Genomic DNA, 21573 nt, shown 5'->3' with positions numbered 1-21573 from the left:
CCAAGTGTACCCTTAAACAAGAGAACTCTAACCCAAGACAGTGGAAGACCATGGTACAGAGGCGATGGCGCTACCCAAGACGAGGGAACAATGGTTTGATTTTGGAGTATCCTTCTCCTAGAAGAGCTGCTTATCATAGCTAAAGAGTCCCTTCTACCCTTACCAAGAGGACAGTAACCACTGAACAATTAGTGTAGTAACCCCTTGGATGAAGGAGAATTGTTTGGTTATCTGTGTTGTCAGATGTATGTGGGCATCGGAGAATATGTAAAAAAAAAAAAATAGGCCAAACTATTCGGTGTGTGTGTGTAGGCAAAGGGAAAATGAACCGTAACCAGAGAGAAGGATCCAATTTAGTACTGTCTGGCCAGTCAAAGGACCCCATAACTCTAGCGGTAGTATCTCAACGGGTGGCTGGTGCCCTGACCAACCTACTACCTGCATCTGTTATCTATTCTTAATGCATTGCATAGATCAGCGCAATTATATTTTCAGTATTATATATGAGAGAGAGAGAGAGAGAGAGAGAGAGAGAGAGAGAGAGAGAGAGAGAGAGAGAGAGAGAGAGATTTTCACAATTTTTTCTCATTATTTAATGTTGTAAGCTATAGATAATTGTCAAAGAAATATTATTGCTTGGTAGGTATGTTGATATTCATTGGACAGAGACTTGTCCACGATATAGCATGGTTTGACTCGACTTGTCTATCCCACGGTAATATAATAAGCTTGTAATAAGGCTATTTCATAACTGATTAATTAAGCATAAATGAAGCTAGGATAATGATGAGAAGTTTTATGTATTTTTATTGTTTTGATATTATTTATAAATTAATGTGTTATAAACAGTTTTATCATGAAAATATAGCTTATAAATCCTCATTATTTATAGCAACGGCTGGCCAAGTATTAGTTTATAACGTCATTAAAGTCCCAACCACTTTTGAAAGAAGTACTTCATTGGTTCAAAGCTCTTGCAATAACCGTTGCTTACAAATGACCGCCTCTGTCCAAGTTTTGTCTGTCGTCACAAGTAGAGATTCTTCCTCTGTCCAAGTTTTGTCTGACGTCAAAAGTAGAGATTCTTCCTCTGTCCAAGTTTTGTCTGACGTCAAAAGTGGAGATTCCTCCTCTGTCCAAGTTTTGTCTGTCGTCACAAGTAGAGATTCTTCCTCTGTCCAAGTTTTGTCTGTCGTCACAAGTGGAGATTCCTCCTCTGTCCAAGTTTTGTCTGTCGTCACAAGTAGAGATTCTTCCTCTGTCCAAGTTTTGTCTGTCGTCACAAGTGGAGATTCTTCCTCTGTCCAAGTTTTGTCTGACGTCACAAGTAGAGATTCTTCCTCTGTCCAAGTTTTGTCTGACGTCACAAGTGGAGATTCTTCCTCTGTCCAAGTTTTGTCTGACGTCACAAGTAGAGATTCTTCCTCTGTCCAAGTTTTGTCTGACGTCACAAGTGGAGATTCTTCCTCTGTCCAAGTTTTGTCTGACGTCACAAGTAGAGATTCTTCCTCTGTCCAAGTTTTGTCTGACGTCACAAGTGGAGATTCTTCCTCTGTCCAAGTTTTGTCTGACGTCACAAGTAGAGATTCTTCCTCTGTCCAAGTTTTGTCTGACGTCACAAGTGGAGATTCTTCCTCTGTCCAAGTTTTGTCTGACGTCACAAGTAGAGATCCTTCCTCTGTCCAAGTTTTGTCTGTCGTCACAAGTAGAGATTCTTCCTCTGTCCAAGTTTTGTCTGACGTCACAAGTAGAGATCCTTCCTCTGTCCAAGTTTTGTCTGTCGTCACAAGTAGAGATTCTTCCTCTGTCCAAGTTTTGTCTGTCGTCACAAGTAGAGATCCTTCCTCTGTCCAAGTTTTGTCTGTCGTCACAAGTAGAGATTCTTCCTCTGTCCAAGTTTTGTCTGTCGTCACAAGTAGAGATCCTTCCTCTGTCCAAGTTTTGTCTGTCGTCACAAGTGGAGATTCTTCCTCTGTCCAAGTTTTGTCTGTCGTCACAAGTGGAGATCCTTCCTCTGTCCAAGTTTTGTCTGTCGTCACAAGTGGAGATTCTTCCTCTGTCCAAGTTTTGTCTGTCGTCACAAGTGGAGATCCTTCCTCTGTCCAAGTTTTGTCTGTCGTCACAAGTGGAGATTCTTCCTCTGTCCAAGTTTTGTCTGTCGTCACAAGTGGAGATCCTTCCTCTGTCCAAGTTTTGTCTGACGTCACAAGTGGAGATTCTTCCTCTGTCCAAGTTTTGTCTGACGTCACAAGTGGAGATCCTTCCTCTGTCCAAGTTTTGTCTGACGTCACAAGTGGAGATCCTTCCTCTGTCCAAGTTTTGTCTGACGTCACAAGTGGAGATCCTTCCTCTGTCCAAGTTTTGTCTGACGTCACAAGTGGAGATCCTTCCTCTGTCCAAGTTTTGTCTGACGTCACAAGTGGAGATCCTTCCTCTGTCCAAGTTTTGTCTGACGTCACAAGTGGAGATCCTTCCTCTGTCCAAGTTTTGTCTGACGTCACAAGTGGAGATCCTTCCTCTGTCCAAGTTTTGTCTGACGTCACAAGTGGAGATCCTTCCTCTGTCCAAGTTTTGTCTGACGTCACAAGTGGAGATCCTTCCTCTGTCCAAGTTTTGTCTGACGTCACAAGTGGAGATCCTTCCTCTGTCCAAGTTTTGTCTGACGTCACAAGTGGAGATCCTTCCTCTGTCCAAGTTTTGTCTGACGTCACAAGTGGAGATCCTTCCTCTGTCCAAGTTTTGTCTGACGTCACAAGTGGAGATCCTTCCTCTGTCCAAGTTTGTCTGACGTCACAAGTAGAGATTCTTCCTCTGTCCAAGTTTTGTCTGGCGTCACAAGTAGAGATCCTTTCTCTGTCCAAGTTTTGTCTGACGTCACAAGTAGAGATTCTTCCTCTGTCCAAGTTTTGTCTGACGTCACAAGTAGAGATTCTTCCTCTGTCATGTAGCAACTGTTATTGTATAAGGAGGTTCTTGCAAGTTATATATACATTTGGCGTTAAGTGAATTTTACTTTTTTAAGTTTGTGTTATTTGTAAAATCTATATTCTATGGCCACATTTATTTTTTTGGTAAGTCTTCAATATATTTGCCTTTCATGGCCACTTTTTTTTTTTTTTTTTTTGTAAAGTCTTCAAGAAATTTATATTCCATGGCCACATACTATTTTTTTTCCAGTCTAAAGTGCCAAACTGTTCACTCAAAACTTAGGGCAAAAGTTTGTAATTGGCTTTATAGAGAATAACATGTGGATAAATATTAAAGATACAATATGCTTAACTTATAACTGATAACATATTTTGCTTTTATTTCCCACAATGGAGACTTTATAAGTTTTATTTTTTTTATCAATTCTCATACATAAGTTTATAATTTCCGAATATTTCTTCAACGTAACTATTGCAAAGAGTAAACTCGTCATTAATGTATAAGTTATTCATTAAATTTCTTCACTCCTCCCACTTTTGTAAGCAAGACTTCTCATTGGTTGGGTCTCTCATCTCTGCTCCACCCACTTTTGTAAGCAAGATTTCTCATTGGTTGGGTCTTGTCACAATAACCGTTGCTCGTAAAGAATGTTTATGGTTGGTCGAGAACTCTTGCAACACTCGGTCGAAAATATTTCTGCACAAATTGATCACGGAGAAAGTAGCCTAAAAAGCGTCAAGTTTTGTCTGACGTCACGGGATGCCTTCTGCTTCCATCTCATCTCATCTCACTCTTCCTCTATTTCAGTCAGTTACTGAAGGTTTTCTACGCGATTCAGTCATGGATTAATTAAAGCGACTTTGATGTTCTGCATCCAATGGATGAATTTTCCTCCCAAGATTTATTTTTATGTTAATACTTTTATTTCTGTTCTTTATATCGTACTTGTAGAGACACATTTTCACTCTGTTTTGTAAAAACAATAAGTTAGTATTTATCGTGGTACTTGAATATATATGTATATATATATATATATATATATATATATATATATATATATATATATATATGTGTGTGTGTGTGTGTGTGTGTATATATATATATATATATATATATATATATATATATATATATATATATATCAATGTTTTGAAAAAAATTGAGTATCATGGTAGTAAGATATTTGAAAAAAAAATTTTGAAAATAGAATACTTTTTTACTTTGATGTTTCTTGAGATTATTTACTGTCTTCGGATAATGATCCATAGATTCCATGTAGAAAACGCAGTAGACACTATGGTTTTAGTTTAAGTTTTTTAGAAAAACTATGCTTTGCATTGTCAAATCTTTAAAAAAGTTGAATGCCCTATGTATAATTACCGTTTAGTTAAGTGCTTTGTTTAAATTCTTTTTAGAAACCTACTTAGATTTTGTTTCCTTTAGGTAAGAATTTACCACATTAAATCCAGTTTTAATTTCGTTTCGTTGTTACTGTGTCAGTTTTATTTGTAACTCATAAAAAATAGCGGATTCTTCAATAAAGTCATAAACTTTATCTGCATCAATAGATAAATAGTAATTAGATGACTCTGGTCTGAACTAAATTTCATATTGGTAATGGAAGATAACGAAAATTATCTCTCGGATGAGGACCGTTGCTGGAATCGGCTTCCTCAAACTGTATTATGACGTCAGTGTTGGCAGGTGTATAAGGACAGAGGAGAATGTGGAAAGAATAGGCAAGACTATTCGATGTATGTGTAGGCAAGGACAAAATGAGTCTTAACCAGAGAGAGGGATCCAATGAGGTACTGTCAGACCAGTCAAAGGAGCCAATAACTATCTAGCGGTTGTATCTCAATGAGTGGCTGGTGCCATATGTAAGCCTACGTATAATATGTGTATACACACACATACTGTATATATATATATATATATATATATATATATATATATATATATATATATATATATATATATATATATATATATATGGAGAGAGGCGAACAGAACATAACTCTGTTTTTTTTCCTGTATAATTGTTGTATCACTCGACGATAAGCCATGTTGGACTCCACTTTCACTCTTTTCATCGTATCAATTGATTGATAACTGAAATGCTACTTTTGTCGCGATCAATTTTGTGCAAATCACATCTGGACGGCGTGTGTTGCCTAGACGAGCACTTTTGTAAGTGGGTTTTGTCCACTTTCAAAAGGGTCCTTGAACGTTTCTGTTTATTATTATCTCTAAGTTGTCTTCAGGATTTATTATTAAGTATGCCTATATCAAATTTTCACTATGGAGAAACTTTTAGATAAAGAAATCGAATTTCAATCACAAAGGGCTCTTCAGTTGTTTGTAACTACTGTCAGTTAAAAGTATTTGATAAATCATAAAATGCACATTTAAACTTGCTAGATATGCAATAAAAAGGACAATTCTCAGGCATACTCTGAAAACGCAAGAACAAAAATATTACTTACAAAATATGTGATATAAGCACATCAAGAGCAAATTATTAAAATATTTTTTTTCCTCATTATTTTGTTCTGTATGCCTCTGGAAAAAGGTCGGAACAGTTTATGTGATTTTCTGCAAGACTCTCTCTTTGCCACGTGTTGCAAGTTGCCGGCAAGTTTATCATACGCAGTCAAAGCTCAATTCTATAACCAGCCTGTGACGTCAGATAGATTCCACCTATGTCTGATAGCAGAGGCTTCTGATTGGTTACGATTGCAGGGTAATAGAAATTGTGTGTTTTTGATTGGGCGAGTCGTTGAATAGTTTTGTCAAGAAACGTCTTGCAGAAATTGATCTTGTTGAAAAGAGCATAAAAAGAACCAAGTTTGGTCTGACGTCACAATAGACTAGATCCCAGCGCTTAGACCAGAGAATAAGTTTGCTGTAAAAAGCTTACGGGTTTTTATGCGATGTGAAAGCAAGTAGCTTGCTATTTATAGATACATACATGATCATTTTAAATAGGATTGAAGTATGAAATCGACTATTCTATATCATGCAGTTCACTGTCCCTGGGTATTTAATTTTAAAGAGAACAATATGATAAATGCAATTTCTCTTGATGTAATTCAGCGAAAGAATTGTTTAGTCATTAAAGAATATAACACTGATACCTTTTATTATATTACTTTCCGTACTTAATCTACAGTTTTAATTTCAATTATTTAGATATAAGCACATGTTCTTTTGCATGTAGTCAATGTTCATCAACTCTATGGGGATTTCTTTGCCTATTTCACATAAAAGGTTTCTTGAGAAATTATTTTTTGGTCATCCCTGCATTTCTAGTACTGTATACAGTGCAATTTATATATATATATATATATATATATATATATATATATATATATATATCCATATATATATATATATATATATATATATACATTATATATACATATATATACTGTATATATATATATATATATATATATATATATATATATATATATATATATATATATATACATATATATGTATATTATATATGTATATATATGTATATATATATATATATATATATATATATATATATACATGTATATATATATGGAAATATATATACATATATATATATAAATACTGTATGTATTTATATATATACACACATATAAATACATATGCATATACATATATACCTATGCATATATATACATATACACATATATACTGTACACATATATATATATATATATATATATATATATATATATATATATATATATATACACATATATACTGTACATATATATATATATATATATATATATATATATATATATATATATATATATATATATATATATATATATATATATATATATATATATATATATATATATATATGTATATATATAATGTATATATATATGGTAATTGGGCATGTTACTTTGAGCTTATATATGCTGAATAGATAATATCTTAGTGGCGTCTAGAAAAAAAAATCGAATACTATCTCTCTTGACAAATTGAGCTCCCTTTTGTTTGTGAGATAACAGAAAACTACATTTGCGTTTCTCCTTTTATTATTTGGTGTTGAACCTGGTTCCGAATCTCTCTTTTTTTCGTGACCCTTCACCGGAACTACAATGACTGAACGAGGCATTATACTTGAATACAAAGGCTAGGGTAGCAAAAATTTTAAGATAACGAATTTTTTGGATAAATATTTTTGTATCTGAAAACTTTCACTACCATAACCTTTTATATTAAAGTGCAATGCCTTCGTTCAACTAATGTAGTCTTGATGAAGAGAGAGAGAGAGAGAGAGAGAGAGAGAGAGAGAGAGAGAGAGAGAGAGAGAGAGAGAGAGAGAGAGAGAGAGAGAGAGAGAGAGATTTTCACAATAAAAGTCATATCTAGAATTTGATAAAAACACTAATTGTATAAGTTATATTTGCTGATCCCTTCTTAGTTAAAAAAATTTACATTGATAATAAAGATGGTGAAATTGAATATTTTTTCCATTACAGTAAATATGAAAATTATAATCTTTTTAGTACTGCTAACCTCTGTCTCTACGGTGCTAAGGGTCTAAAAGAAAAAGCCTGGTGGATTCAGTGACGTCATTTAGACCCTCCCTCTTCTCATCTCCTCATTGGATGAGAACTCTCGCAAAGGAGCCTGATGATGTTTGAGTGTCTGTGATTGGCTGAAATTTTGCCACTCGTTCGCGAGCAGCTTCTTGCACAAATTGATCTCGGTAAAAGGAGTTGAAAAAAAGGACCAAGTTTTGTGTGACGTCACCGTCAACCAGTTTGGCAAAGCCATGACTGAACCCGTAGATAGATCTCGTCACTCTCACATATGTTTTTGTTCTTCCCTACATCAGCTTCGATACCGATTTTGCAGATTTTAAGCAATCCTTCCTTTTCATTTTTTATACATGCCTAAGGCTTACTTCTAATATTTTTGATTTTGATAAATCTTACATTTTGTCAATGTTTTGGAAAATGAAATTTGGTTGATAAGGGACAGGAAAGAGTAGTTATTTTATCATTCAACCACAGAGAATAAGAATTTTTTTTGGGTGGTGTCTATATATCTCTATGCCCATATAGATAGATTAATAGTCATTTGTGTTGATATGACGCTTATTGGATTAAAAGTGATTTATCGGGGTCTTTTGATACTATCAATGTAAATACATCAAAATTTTCCCCATGTTAGATATGCTCACAACAGAATTTATATCTTGCTGATTTTATAGTGTAGTTAGCATTCCTAAGAAATGAAATAAGAGAACAATTTTGAATAATGATTAACGAATATAACTACATGAACTTCTAGTATAATGTATAAACACGAGGCTATTTAGTCTAATATGAAGGAAAATCTAAGAAGAGAAATCCAACATTGAGATGAATTTTGACTATTTCGTCTTTCTGTGGGTAGAGGCGACAGAGACAGTCCTCACATAGCTATGGATTGTTGAATAAAGAAAATACTCTTTTCATTTTACTTTGTTGATATGCGAGAAAATGCTAATATGAATAGTGTCAGAAATCAACTATCATTTGCCTTCGTTAGGTACAATAACTATGAGTAAAAGTCATAGAGGAAAGAATATATTGTAATTTACTATATACTTCTGTATTTCCGTCTGACATATATTCCTAAGCCTAAGTAGAGTGCAAAATAGATAGCGATCAGGGGAGAGAACTGTGTCACCTAAACTCAGATTATAGCAATTTGAAACATTTATAGCATATTCTTGAATGCATATATATATATATATATATATATATATATATATATATATATATATATATATAAAATTGAAAACTAATACCTTTTCGAATTAGGTTGAATCCAATCAAAGACATACATGACTCTAAGAAAGGGATACAGAGAATTCGAGGCATTCACATGAGCATTTTAATTTATTTTTCCTCAACTAAATATGTTCGCCTTTCTAATTAAACGTTGCGATTATAATTCCCGTAATATGTCGACATTAAAGCACTGCCTACCTGTATGTATAGTAAAACCTTATTGGGTGAGAGCGCTTGCAATAACTCAGTGGTGTGGATGTCGCTGGCTAGGCGTGTGTTACACGTAGCTGAAAAGTATCTTGCAAGCATTGAACTCTGCAAAAGTTGCATAAAAAGAGGCGAGTTTTGTCTGACATCACAGAAGACCGGATCGGTAAGCTAGCCCAGCACCCAGGATCCCGGACCTTTTTCATTTTTCTTGGACGGTCAATATGACTTCATGTTTATGCCGTGATTAAAAGGTTTCACAGGCAAGTTCCTAGAGCTGAAATGTCCAGGCCCAGGAACTCTGGAAGGAACCTGAGATCGTTTATCTCGAGATTGTGTGCGTAAATCTCGTGAACATGAGCTTAAGTCTCGTGATCATATAATTTGTACTCTTGAACTCTTTATTAGAACATATCCGGAAAGAAGAACACTGAGACCATAATAACCTTCTCTCTATGACGTCGCCCATTCAAGGGGATTGGGGGAGGTGACACTGCTTCGTCCCTGAGTTTATTGCCATGACTCAAAATCCAGGGATAATGGATCGTAGATTCGGGCCGTTTCAGATTGCAAGTCTTCGTTCTGTAACCGCTGATCCAGATCAACGGTTACTTTGTCCAATGAGGAGTTTAAAAATATTACCTTAAACGCACTACAGCAGTGCGTCCCCGTTTGCCAATAGTAGGGAAATAAGTGAGGTACTAAGGAAAAGAATAAAAAGTCTCGTGATGAGTAATGGAATATTTTGATGACAATGTGCTATCGTAGTCGGGCCGGATGTATCGACAAAACGTCACCAAAATTTGCAATAATATCCCGGTACAAAGACAAATATTTCATCAATATTTTCCCTTCTTGCATTATTTTTTAGGTTCATGACATTCAAGAGGAATTTTTCTACAAAATCCACCTACAGTAGTTTCATTTACGTTTGCATGGAATTTGTAATTAAAAAACAGAATATAAAAAAGTTGTATAAAGTTTTAATGTGCTCGTTTCACTTCAACTCTTATTTTTTCGTATATTTTTTTAAGATATGGATATTTTTTTCAAGGTAATATTCATCATCTACTCCATTACTCATCATGAGACATTTTTTTGGGCTCGAGCCATGTCGTCCTGATGGAAGTTCGTTCTGGCAACTTCTACAGTATAATATTTCTGTGATTGATATTAGAAGAGAATTACCATCAGGTATCACAGGGTTCCAACCCCCGGAAACGACTATCCGAAGATAGCGTGTATAATTAGCGACGTATCCTAAGATAACCATAAATATCTGCACCCCAAACATACCTTACCCAGTCTAGTCCACTAAGGGGTTGGATAATTAAGGAGCTGTTACACATCCTATCACCTTCCACTGCTCCTATACGCTCCCGCTTCTTATTCCTTTGAACGGAGCTGGTGGCTACAGCGCGGTTAATTTTTGTGGGCACTTTTTTCACAGTTTTTTGAAGAATTGTTTTGTGATATGGCTTCCTCTTCTTCATCAAAGTTGAGTATCTACCACTCTTTATCTTTGCTTATGCTAATTTTGGTTTTAGCTCCCTTCGTGAACTTATAATTTAGCTTTTGGTTAGAGGTAGCCAGAGCGCTTTGAGTCCTGCTAGCATGGTGTCAGGCTTAGTCCCTGATGGCCTCTTATTTGTCGTGGTTACTTAAATTTTTTGGTTAAGTTTCACGTTAGCTAGTTGTTGTTTAGCATTGTGATGCCAAGGACTCAATTTTATTTATAATTTCATACGATTTATTATTTCAGTCTTTTTGTGAGTTCGTATCAGTTTCGGCTAGCCTAGCCTAGAGTTGGCAGTTGGGGCTTCTGCCATCGTGCTACAAATATCAGAGTTTCTCAGGGCTAAGAAGGCAGTTTTAGAGAGCCCCTTTGCTCATTTTTCTTGTTCAGTTGGTTCGCTGCCTGGCTAATGCCTTTTCTTTAGTGCCTGGGATTCTTCTTTCATCTTGTGGTATCTGGCCAGGCCTATTCTTTAACGGCCTGTCCGTCTGGCCATCGTGCTACATATACTCTCTAGTTGGTTTACGGTATTCCTTTAGTGTTCCACTTTGCGAAGGGTGAGTCCTTTTTTCCTGTTGGTGTGCTGACAGTTGTGTGATGCCATATTCTAACCTTTTAAATTTTGTTAAAACAATTAATTTGTTGGTCCTTACCTACTCAAGGTGGGTTTCCCCGTTACTGATATCGAACTTAGATATTATTATTGTGATTGTGTGAGGCCTAGCCCTTCGGGGTTCTGGCCTATTAACCTGGCAGCATTCTCCTTTATAAAAAAAATATACGAAAAAATAAGAGTTGAAGTGAAACGAGCGCTGATAAAACTTTATACAACTTTTTTATATTATGTGTTTTTCTTACAAATTTTATGCAAACGTAAATGAAAATAGTATATAAAAAAAGTTGTATAAAGTTTTATCAGAGCTCGTTTCACTTCAAATACAACTTTTTTATATTAAAAATGTCTCGTGATGAATAATGGAATATTTTGATGACAACGTGCAATCGTGATCAGGCGGGATGCATCGACAAAACGTCACCAAAATTTGCAATGATATCACGGTACAAAGATATTATTGCAAATTTGCGTGACGTTTTGTCGCTGTATCCCGCCCTACCACGATTGCACGTTGTCATCAAAATATTCCATTACTCATCACGAGACATAATGATCTGGGGGATGGTGATCTGGGGGCAGAAATAAACCACATAATACAAGCAGGATGGAAAACTTGGAAAAAAGTGTGTGTAGTAATTAGGGGTACCTCAGGAGATAAAGAACTATCAGATATGATCCAAGAAAGTAGACTGAGGTGGTATGGTCGTGTCATAAGAGATGAAGTTTATTGGGAGGAGAGTGATGGAGATGGAGGTATAGAGAACGAGAACGAGAGGGAGACCAAAGCGAAAGTCGATGGACTGTATCAAGGATGACCTTTGATACAAAGGATTAACCGGTGATGAAGTGTGGGACAGAGGTAGATGGAGAACGCTGGCCAGAAACATCGACCCCACATAAAAGTGGGAAAGGATGCAGACAAAGAAGAAGAAGAGTGACGTATAAAGCAAAAATGACCATCATGTACACGGACAAATGCAATGTTTTGCTTTATCGTTGGTCAACGGGAAGGGAGAATGTCTGAATCAACAGCCAATCAGCGACTAGCTTTCAAACTGTGGTTCGGCTCCAGTTGCCAGCTAGGATGAAACAGAGTATAGTTCCCCGGGATCAGTCTGTATGAATGATAACAATGTCTGGCTTGTTTCTTTTCTTTCATCTTACCCTCTCTTGGGAGAGAATGCATGGTGGTTTCACCAATCTGCAGGTAATAACCATTTCCCGTGTGTAACCTAGTATAGTTTTCATACTTGTACACGTCCCTGACACTCCCCACGACGTGGGTATTGAGAATGTTATGTTTGAATTATCAATGCTATATTTAAACTGATTATTCTTACCTAGACAGATAAATTGCTAGTTCCTCAAACCACACAGATTGGTCAGGCTGCTACTAGCTTATTACACAATGTTATCCTTTTAGTGAGGTCTCAAGATTTTTTCCCAGTTTCTTCTGCATTTTTCCACATGATAAAGAGAGTACAAGGTAATTTCTCTCAAGGAACATTGCATACTGGAACAAGTAAGATTTCTTCCCTCTGTCGAGTCCAACTTATAGATTATTCCCTTTGACACGAAAGGCTGGAATACACGTGTCATGGATAGTTTATCTCTTAAATCCTCTTGATCCAGAAGGTCCTTGCTTACTATAACCAAACCTACGAATTTTTGTTCCACTATTCCAGAACATTGGAATCTCCTTCTTCTTTTTTTTCTTTGTCTGCATCTATTCCCACTTCTATGTGGGGTCGATGTTTCTGGTCAGACTCCACAGTTGTTACTTCTGCATTTGTCCACATGACAAAGAAACAGTACAAGTAAATCTTTTATCAATGAATACTATACTGAAACAAGTGAGACCTGTCTGCTGAGTCCATCTTGTAGATTATTCTCTTTGACCTGGAAGGCTGGAATAAACTTGACATTGACTGTTTGTCTCTCAATGGCTCTTGATGCAGAAGGTCCATAGGTACCGTAACCAAACCCACAAACTTTTGATCCACTATTCCAGTACAATGGAATCTCCTTCAGAAGATACAGCGTACTAAAAGACTTCATACTTGTTTGTTCTGCATTTGTCGACATAATAAAGAAACAGTACAAGTGAATCTTTATCAAGGAACACTGCATACTGAAACAAGTAAGACTTCTTCCCTCTGCCGAGTCCATTTTAGAGATCATTCCCTTTGGCTTGGTAGGCTGGAATACACTTGTCATTGACAGTTTATCTCTTAAATGCTCTTGATCCAGATGGTCCTTAGTTACCATAAGCACACAAACTCTAGATCCACTATTCTAGTACAGTTTACTCTCCTTCAGTTGACACATCGTACTCAGACACTTCACAATTGTATTTTTGCCATCTGTCCACATGATAAAGAAATAGTTCAAGTAAATCTGTGTGAATGAACACTGCATACTGGAAGAAATAAGACTTCTTCCGTCTGCCTAGTCCATCTTGTAGATTATTTCATTTGACCTGAAAGGTTGGAATAAATTTGGCATTGACTATTTATCTCCTAAACGATATTGATCTAGAAGGTCCTTAGTTACCATAAGCGTATGAACTCTCGATCCACTGTTCCAGTACAGTGGAATCTCCTTCAGGTGACACTGTGTACTAAAAGACGCCACACTTGTTTTGTATGCATCCATCCACATAATTAACAAACAGTACAGGTGAATTTTAATCAGGAACACTGCATACTAGAACGAGTAAGAATTCTTCCTTCTTTTGAGTCCGTTTTGTAGGTTATTCCCTTTGACCCGGAATTCTAGAGTGCAATTGACATTGACTGTTTATCTCTTAAATGTTCTTGATGCTTAAGGTCCTTTGTTACCATAATCGCAAAAACTCCTGATCCACGATTCCAGTACTGTGGAATCTCCTTCAGGGGACACAGCATACTAAAAGACATCACACTTGTTTTTTCTGCATTCATCCACATGATAAAGAAACAGTACAGGTGAAACTTTATCAAGGAACTCTGCATACAGGAACAAGTGGGACTTCTTCCCTCTGCTGAGTCCTTCTTGTAGATTATTTCTTTTGACCTGGAAGGCTGGAATGCACTTGCCATTGACAGTTTATCTCTTGAAAGTTCTTGATCCTTAAAGTCCTTACTTCTCATATTCGCAAAAACTCCTCATCCACTATTCCAGTACTGTGGAATCTCCTTCAGAGGACACAGCATACTAAAAGACTTCACACTTGCTTGTTCTGCATTTGTTAACATGATAAAGAAACAGTACAAGTGAATCTTTATCAAGGAACACTGCATACTGGAACAAGCGGGACTTCTTCCCTCTGCTGAGTCCTTCTTGTATATTATTTCTTTTGACTGGGAAGGCTAGAATGCACTTGCCATTGACAGTTTATCTCTTGAAAGTTCTTGATCCTTGAGGTCCTTAGTTATCATATTCGCAACATACTAAAAGACTTCACACTTGTTTGTTTTGCATTTGTTGACATGATAAATAAACAGTACAGGTGAATCTTTATCAAGGAACACTGCATACTGGAACAAATGGGACTTCTTCCCTCTGCTGAGTCCTTCGATCAAATGGATTAACCGGTGATGAGGTGTGGGACAGAGGTAGATGGAGAAAGCTGACCAGAAACATCGACCCCACATAGAAGTGGGAAAAGATGTTGACGAAGAAGAAGAAGAGTCCTTCTTGTAGATTATTTCTTTTGACCTGGAAGGCTGGAATGCACTTGCCATTGACAGTTTATCTCTTGAAAGTTCTTGATTCTTAAAGTCCTTACTTATTATATTCGCAAAAACTCCTGATCCACCATTCCAGTACTGTGGAATCTCCTTCAGAGGACACAGCATACTAAAAGACTTCACACTTGTTTGTTTTGCATTTGTTAACATGATAAAGAAACAGTACAAGTGAATCTTTATCAAGGAACTTTGCATACTGGAACAAGCGGGACTTCTTCCCTCTGCTGAGTCCTTCTTGTATATTATTTCTTTTGACTGGGAAGGCTAGAATGCACTTGCCATTGACAGTTTATCTCTTGAAAGTTCTTGATCCTTAAGGTCCTTTGTTATCATATTCGCAAAAATTCCTGATCCCCTATTCCAGTACAGTGGAATCTCCTTCAGGTGACACTGCATACTAAAAGATGTCACACTTGTTTTTTCTGCATCCATCCACATGATAAAGAAACAGTACAGGTGAATCTTTATCAAGGAACAGTGCATACTGGAACAAGTGGGACTTCTTCCCTCTGCTGAGTCCTTCTTGTAGATTATTTCTTTTGACCTGGAAGGCTGGAATGCACTTGCCATTGACAGTTTATCTCTTGAAAGTTCTTGATCCTTAAGGTCCTTTGTTATCATATTTGCAAAAACTCCTGATCCCCTATTCCAGTACAGTGGAATCTTCTTCAGATTACTCAGCATTTTAAAAGGCTTCACACTTGTTTGTTCTGCATTTGTTGACATGATAAAGAAACAGTACAAGTGAATCTTTATCAAGGAACAGTGCATACTGGAACAAGTGGGACTTCTTCCCTCTGCTGAGTCCTTCTTGTAGATTATTTCTTTTGACCTGGAAGGCTGGAATACACTTGCCATTGACAGTTTATCTCTTGAAAGTTCTTGATCCTTAAGGTCCTTTGTTATCATATTTGCAAAAACTCCTGATCCCCTATTCCAGTACAGTGGAATATCCTTCAGGTGACACTGCATACTAAAAGATGTCACACTTGTTTTTTTCTGCATCCGTCCACATGATAAAGAAACAGTACAGGTGAATCTTTATCAAGGAACAGTGCATACTGGAACAAGTGGGACTTCTTCCTTCTATTGAGTCATTCTTGTAGATTATTTCTTTTGACTGGGAAGGCTAGAATGCACTTGCCATTGACAGTTTATTTCTTGAAAGTTCTTGATTCTTAAGGTCCTTAGTTATCATATTTGCAAAAACTCCTGATCCACTATTCCAGTACTGTGGAATCTTCTTCAGATTACTCAGCATTTTAAAAGGCTTCACACTTGTTTGTTCTGCATTTGTTGATATGATAAAGAAACAGTACAAGTGAATCTTTATCAAGGAACTTTGCATACTACAACAAGTGGGACTTCTTCCCTCTGCTAAGTCCTTCTTGTAGATTATTTCTTTTGACTAGGAAGGCTAGAATGCACTTGCCATTAACAGTTTATCTCTTGAAAGTTCTTGATTCTTAAGGTCCTTAGTTATCATATTCGCAAAAACTCCTGATCCACTATTCCAGTACTGTGGAATCTCCTTCAGAGGACGCAGTATACTAAAAGACTTCACACTTGTTTGTTCTGCATTTGTTGACATGATAAAGAAACAGTACAAGTGAATCTTTATCAAGGAACACTGCATACTGTAACAAGTGGGACTTCTTCCCTCTGCTGAGTCCTTCTTGTAGATTATTTCTTTTGACCTGGAAGGCTGGAATGCACTTGCCATTGACAGTTTATCTCTTGAAAGTTCTTGATTCTTAAGGTCCTTAGTTATCATATTTGCAAAAACTCCTGATCCACTATTCCAATACTGTGGAATCTTCTTCAGAGGACTCAGCATTCTGAAAGACTTCACACTTGTTTGTTCTGCATTTGTTGACATGATAAAGAAACAGTACAAGTGAATCTTTATCAAGAAACTTTGCATACTGGAACAAGCGGGACTTCTTCCCTCTGCTGAGTCCTTCTTGTAGATTATTTCTTTTGACTGGGAAGGCTAGAATGCACTTGCCATTGACAGTTTATCTCTTAAAAGTTCTTGATTCTTAAAGTCCTTACTTATCATATTCGCAAAAACTCCTGATCCACCATTCCAGTACTGTGGAATCTCCTTCAGAGGACACAGCATACTAAAAGACTTCACACTTGTTTGTTTTGCATTTGTTAACATGATAAAGAAACAGTACAAGTGAATCTTTATCAAGGAACTTTGCATACTGGAACAAGCGGGACTTCTTCCCTCTGCTGAGTCCTTCTTGTAGAATATTTCTTTTGACGGGGAAGGAAGGCTAGAATGCACTTGCCATTGACAGTTTATCACTTGAAAGTTCTTGATCCTTAAGGTCCTTAGTTATCATATTCGCAAAAATTCCTGATCCACTATTCCAGTACAGTGGAATCTCCTTCAGGTGACACTGCATACTAAAAGATGTCACACTTGTTTTTTTCTGCATCCATCCACATGATAAAGAAACAGTACAGGTGAATCTTTATCAAGGAACAGTGCATACTGGAACAAGTGGGACTTCTTCCCTCTGCTGAGTCCTTCTTGTAGATTATTTCTTTTGACCCGGAAGGCTGGAATGCACTTGCCATTGACAGTTTATCTCTTGAAATTTCTTGATCCTTAAGGTCCTCAGTTATCATATTTGCAAAAACTCCTGATCCACTATTCTAATACTGTTGAATCTCCTTCAGAGGACGCAGTATACTAAAAGACTTCACACTTGTTTGTTCTGCATTTGTTACATGATAAAGAAACAGTACAGGTGAATCTTTATCAAGGAACACTGCATACTGGAACAAGTGGGACTTCTTCCCTCTACTGAGTCCTTCTTGTAGATTATTTCTTTTGACCTGGAAGGCTGGAATGCACTTACCATTGACAGTTTATCTCTTGAAATTTCCTGATCCTTAAGGTCCCCAGTTATCATATTTGCAAAAACTCCTGATCCACTATTCTAATACTGTTGAATCTCCTTCAGGGGACACAGCATACTGAAAAACTTCACACTTGTTTGTTCTGCATTTGTTACATGATAAAGAAACAGTACAGGTGAATCTTTATCAAGGAACACTGCATACTGGAACAAGTGGGACTTCTTCCCTCTGCTGAGTCCTTCCATCAAATGGATTAACCGGTGATGAGGTGTGGGACATAGATAGATGGAGAAAGCTGACCAGAAACATCGACCCCACATAGAAGTGGGAAAAGATATAGACAAAGAAGAGGAAGAAGAAGAGTCCTTCTTGTAGATTATTTCTTTTGACCCAGAAGGCTGGAATGCACTAGCCATAGACCGTTTATCTCTTGAAAGGTCTTGATTCTTAAGGTCCTTTGTTATCATATTTGCAAAAACTCCTGATCCACTATTCCAGTACTGTGGAATCTTCTTCAGATTACTCAGCATTTTAAAAGGCTTCACACTTGTTTGTTCTGCATTTGTTGACATGATAAAGAAACAGTACAAGTGAATCTTTATCAAGGAACAGTGCATACTACAACAAGTGGGACTTCTTCCCTCTCCTAAGTCCTTCTTGTAGATTATTTCTTTTGACTAGGAAGGCTAGAATGCACTTGCCATTAACAGTTTATCTCTTGAAAGTTCTTGATTCTTAAGGTCCTTAGTTATCATATTTGCAAAAACTCCTGATCCACTATTCCAGTACTGTGGAATCTCCTTCAGAGGACGCAGTATACTAAAAGACTTCACACTTGCTTGTTCTGCATTTGTTGACATGATAAAGAAACAGTACAAGTGAATCTTTATCAAGGAACTTTGCATACTGGAACAAGCGGGACTTCTTCCCTCTGCTGAGTCCTTCTTGTAGAATATTTCTTTTGACGGGGAAGGAAGGGTAGAATGCACTTGCCATTGACAGTTTATCACTTGAAAGTTCTTGATCCTTAAGGTCCTTAGTTATCATATTCGCAAAAATTCCTGATCCACTATTCCAGTACAGTGGAATCTCCTTCAGGTGACACTGCATACTAAAAGATGTCACACTTATTTTTTTCTGCATCCATCCACATGATAAAGAAATAGTACAGGTGAATCTTTATCAAGGAACAGTGCATACTGGAACAAGTGGGACTTCTTCCCTCTGCTAAGTCCTTCTTGTAGATTATTTCTTTTGACTAGGAAGGCTAGAATGCACTTGCCATTGACAGTTTATCTCTTGAAATTTCTTGATCCTTAAGGTCCTCAGTTATCATATTTGCAAAAACTCCTGATCCACTATTCTAATACTGTTGAATCTCCTTCAGAGGACGCAGTATACTAAAAGACTTCACACTTGTTTGTTCTGCATTTGTTACATGATAAAGAAACAGTACAGGTGAATCTTTATCAAGGAACAGTGCATACTGGAACAAGTGGGACTTCTTCCCTCTGCTGAGTCCTTCCATCAAATGGATTAACCGGTGATGAGGTGTGGGACATAGATAGATGGAGAAAGCTGACCAGAAACATCGACCCCACATAGAAGTGGGAAAAGATATAGACAAAGAAGAGGAAGAAGAAGAGTCCTTCTTGTAGATTATTTCTTTTGACCCAGAAGGCTGGAATGCACTAGCCATAGACCGTTTATCTCTTGAAAGGTCTTGATTCTTAAGGTCCTAAGTTATCATATTCGCAAAAACTCCTGATCCGCTATTCCAGTACAGTGGAATCTCCTTCAGGTGACACTGCATACTAAAAGATGTCACACTTGTTTTTTTCTGCATCCATCCACATGATAAAGAAACAGTACAGGTGAATCTTTATCAAGGAACAGTGCATACTGGAACAATTGGGACTTCTTCCTTCTATTGAGTCATTCTTGTAGATTATTTCTTTTGACTGGGAAGGCTAGAATGCACTTGCCATTGACAGTTTATCTCTTAAAAGTTCTTGATTCTTAAGGTCCTTAGTTATCATATTTGCAAAAACTCCTGATCCACTATTCCAGTACTGTGGAATCTTCTTCAGATTACTCAGCATTTTAAAAGGCTTCACACTTGTTTGTTCTGCATTTGTTGACATGATAAAGAAACAGTACAAATGAATCTTTATCAAGGAACTTTGCATACTGGAACAAGCGGGACTTCTTCCCTCTGCTGAGTCCTTCTTGTAGATTATTTCTTTTGACCTGGAAGGCTGGAATGCACTTGCCATTGACAGTTTATCTCTTGAAAGTTCTTGATTCTTAAGGTCCTTAGTTATCATATTTGCAAAAACTCCTGATCCACTATTCCAATACTGTGGAATCTTCTTCAGAGGACTCAGCATTCTGAAAGACTTCACACTTGTTTTTTCTGCATTTGTTGACATGATAAAGAAACAGTACAAGTGAATCTTTATCAAGGAACTTTGCATACTGGAACAAGCGGGACTTCTTCCCTCTGCTGAGTCCTTCTTGTAGATTATTTCTTTTGACCCGGAAGGCTGGAATGCACTTACCATTGACAGTTTATCGCTTGAAATTTCTTGATCCTTAAGGTCCTTAGTTATCATATTTGCAAAAACTCCTGATCCACTATTCTAATACTGTTGAATCTCCTTCAGGGGACACAGCATACTAAAAGACTTCACACTTGTTTGTTCTGCATTTGTTACATGATAAAGAAACAGTACAGGTGAATCTTTATCAAGGAACATTGCATACTGGAACAAGTGGGACTTCTTCCCTCAGCTGAGTCCTTCCATCAAATGGATTAACCGGTGATGAGGTGTGGGACATAGGTAGATGGAGAAAGCTGACCAGAAACATCGACCCCACATAGAAGTGGGAAAAGATATAGACAAAGAAGAAGAAGAAGAAGAGTCCTTCTTGTAGATTATTTCTTTTGACCCAGAAGGCTGGAATGCACTAGCCATAGACCGTTTATCTCTTAAAAGGTCTTGATTCTTAAGGTCCTAAGTTATCATATTCGCAAAAACTCCTGATCTGCTATTCCAGTACTGTTGAATCTCCTTCAGGTGACACTGCATACTAAAAGATGTCACACTTGTTTTTTCTGCATCCATCCACATGATAAAGAAACAGTACAGGTGAATCTTTATCAAGGAACAGTGCGTACTGGAACAAGTGGGACTTCTTCCCTCTGCTGAGTCCTTCTTGTAGATTATTTCTTTTGACCTGGAAGGCTGGAATGCACTTGCCATTGACAGTTTATCTCTTGAAAGTTCTTGATTCTTAAGGTCCTTAGTTATCATATTCGCAAAAACTCCTGATCCCCTATTCCAGTACAGTGGAATCTCCTTCAGAGGACACTGCATACTAAAAGAGGTCACACTTGTTTTTTCTGCATCCATCCACATGATAAAGAAACAGTACAGGTGAATCTTTATCAAGGAACACTGCATGCTGGAACAAGTGGGACATCTTTCCTCTACTTATTCCACCAGGAAAGAAGTTACTTTGTAATCCTCTAAATTGTCAGGTTGGATCAATGAGTTTTTTCCCATTTTCGACCTTGTGTACCAGATTTAATATGAATAAAGCTCCATCAAACCAGCGTTGATTTGCTGTTTTCGTAGAAGTTCCCTTTCAAGACTTTCAATTTTTTTTTTTTATTCTCCATATTTTTTTTCATGATCTTTTTGTCTCCTTATACACTCCTTTACACGGTTCTTTTCTCTCTTCAATGATTCTTTTTTCTTGTCTAGTTCCTTTTCACGATTGGGGGTAATTATCTTCTTATCCTCCTCTTCCATCTGATTCTTGTTATTATGTTGCTTATTTTTCTTCTCCTCCTCCTTTTCATTTTCCTTCTGCTTCACCTCTCCATTCTCCTTC

At 37.0% G+C, this 21573-nt stretch overlaps 1 protein-coding gene across 1 annotated transcript; it reads right to left on the bottom strand.

Moving 5' to 3' along the window:
- Positions 1–965: 965 nt before the first annotated feature.
- LOC137620025 (zonadhesin-like) lies at positions 966–20288 on the bottom strand. The gene is made up of 2 exons (XM_068350305.1): positions 20235–20288; positions 966–2951 (listed from the first exon to the last, which is right to left on the bottom strand). Exons 1-2 carry the CDS (start codon positions 20286–20288, stop codon positions 966–968), a joined length of 2040 nt encoding a protein of 679 aa, XP_068206406.1.
- Between the last annotated feature and the right edge of the window lie 1285 nt (positions 20289–21573).

Source organism: Palaemon carinicauda, chromosome 26, assembly GCF_036898095.1.
Source record: "Palaemon carinicauda isolate YSFRI2023 chromosome 26, ASM3689809v2, whole genome shotgun sequence".
In the NCBI taxonomy this organism is placed as follows: Eukaryota; Metazoa; Arthropoda; class Malacostraca; order Decapoda; family Palaemonidae; genus Palaemon; species Palaemon carinicauda.
Note: the sequence above shows the minus strand (reverse complement) of the source record. Positions and strands in the feature narration are given on the sequence as shown.

What these genes read in the sequence shown, in the direction of transcription:
- LOC137620025 (XM_068350305.1), bottom strand. Translation starts at nt 20,288, where the DNA reads ATGATAACTAAGGACCTTAAGGATCAAGAAATTTCAAGCGATAAACTG. An exon ending in CAAGCGATAAACTGTCAATG is followed by an intron (nt 2,952 to 20,234) that starts GTAAGTGCATTC and finishes ATACAATAACAG; the next exon opens with TTGCTACATGACAGAGGAAG.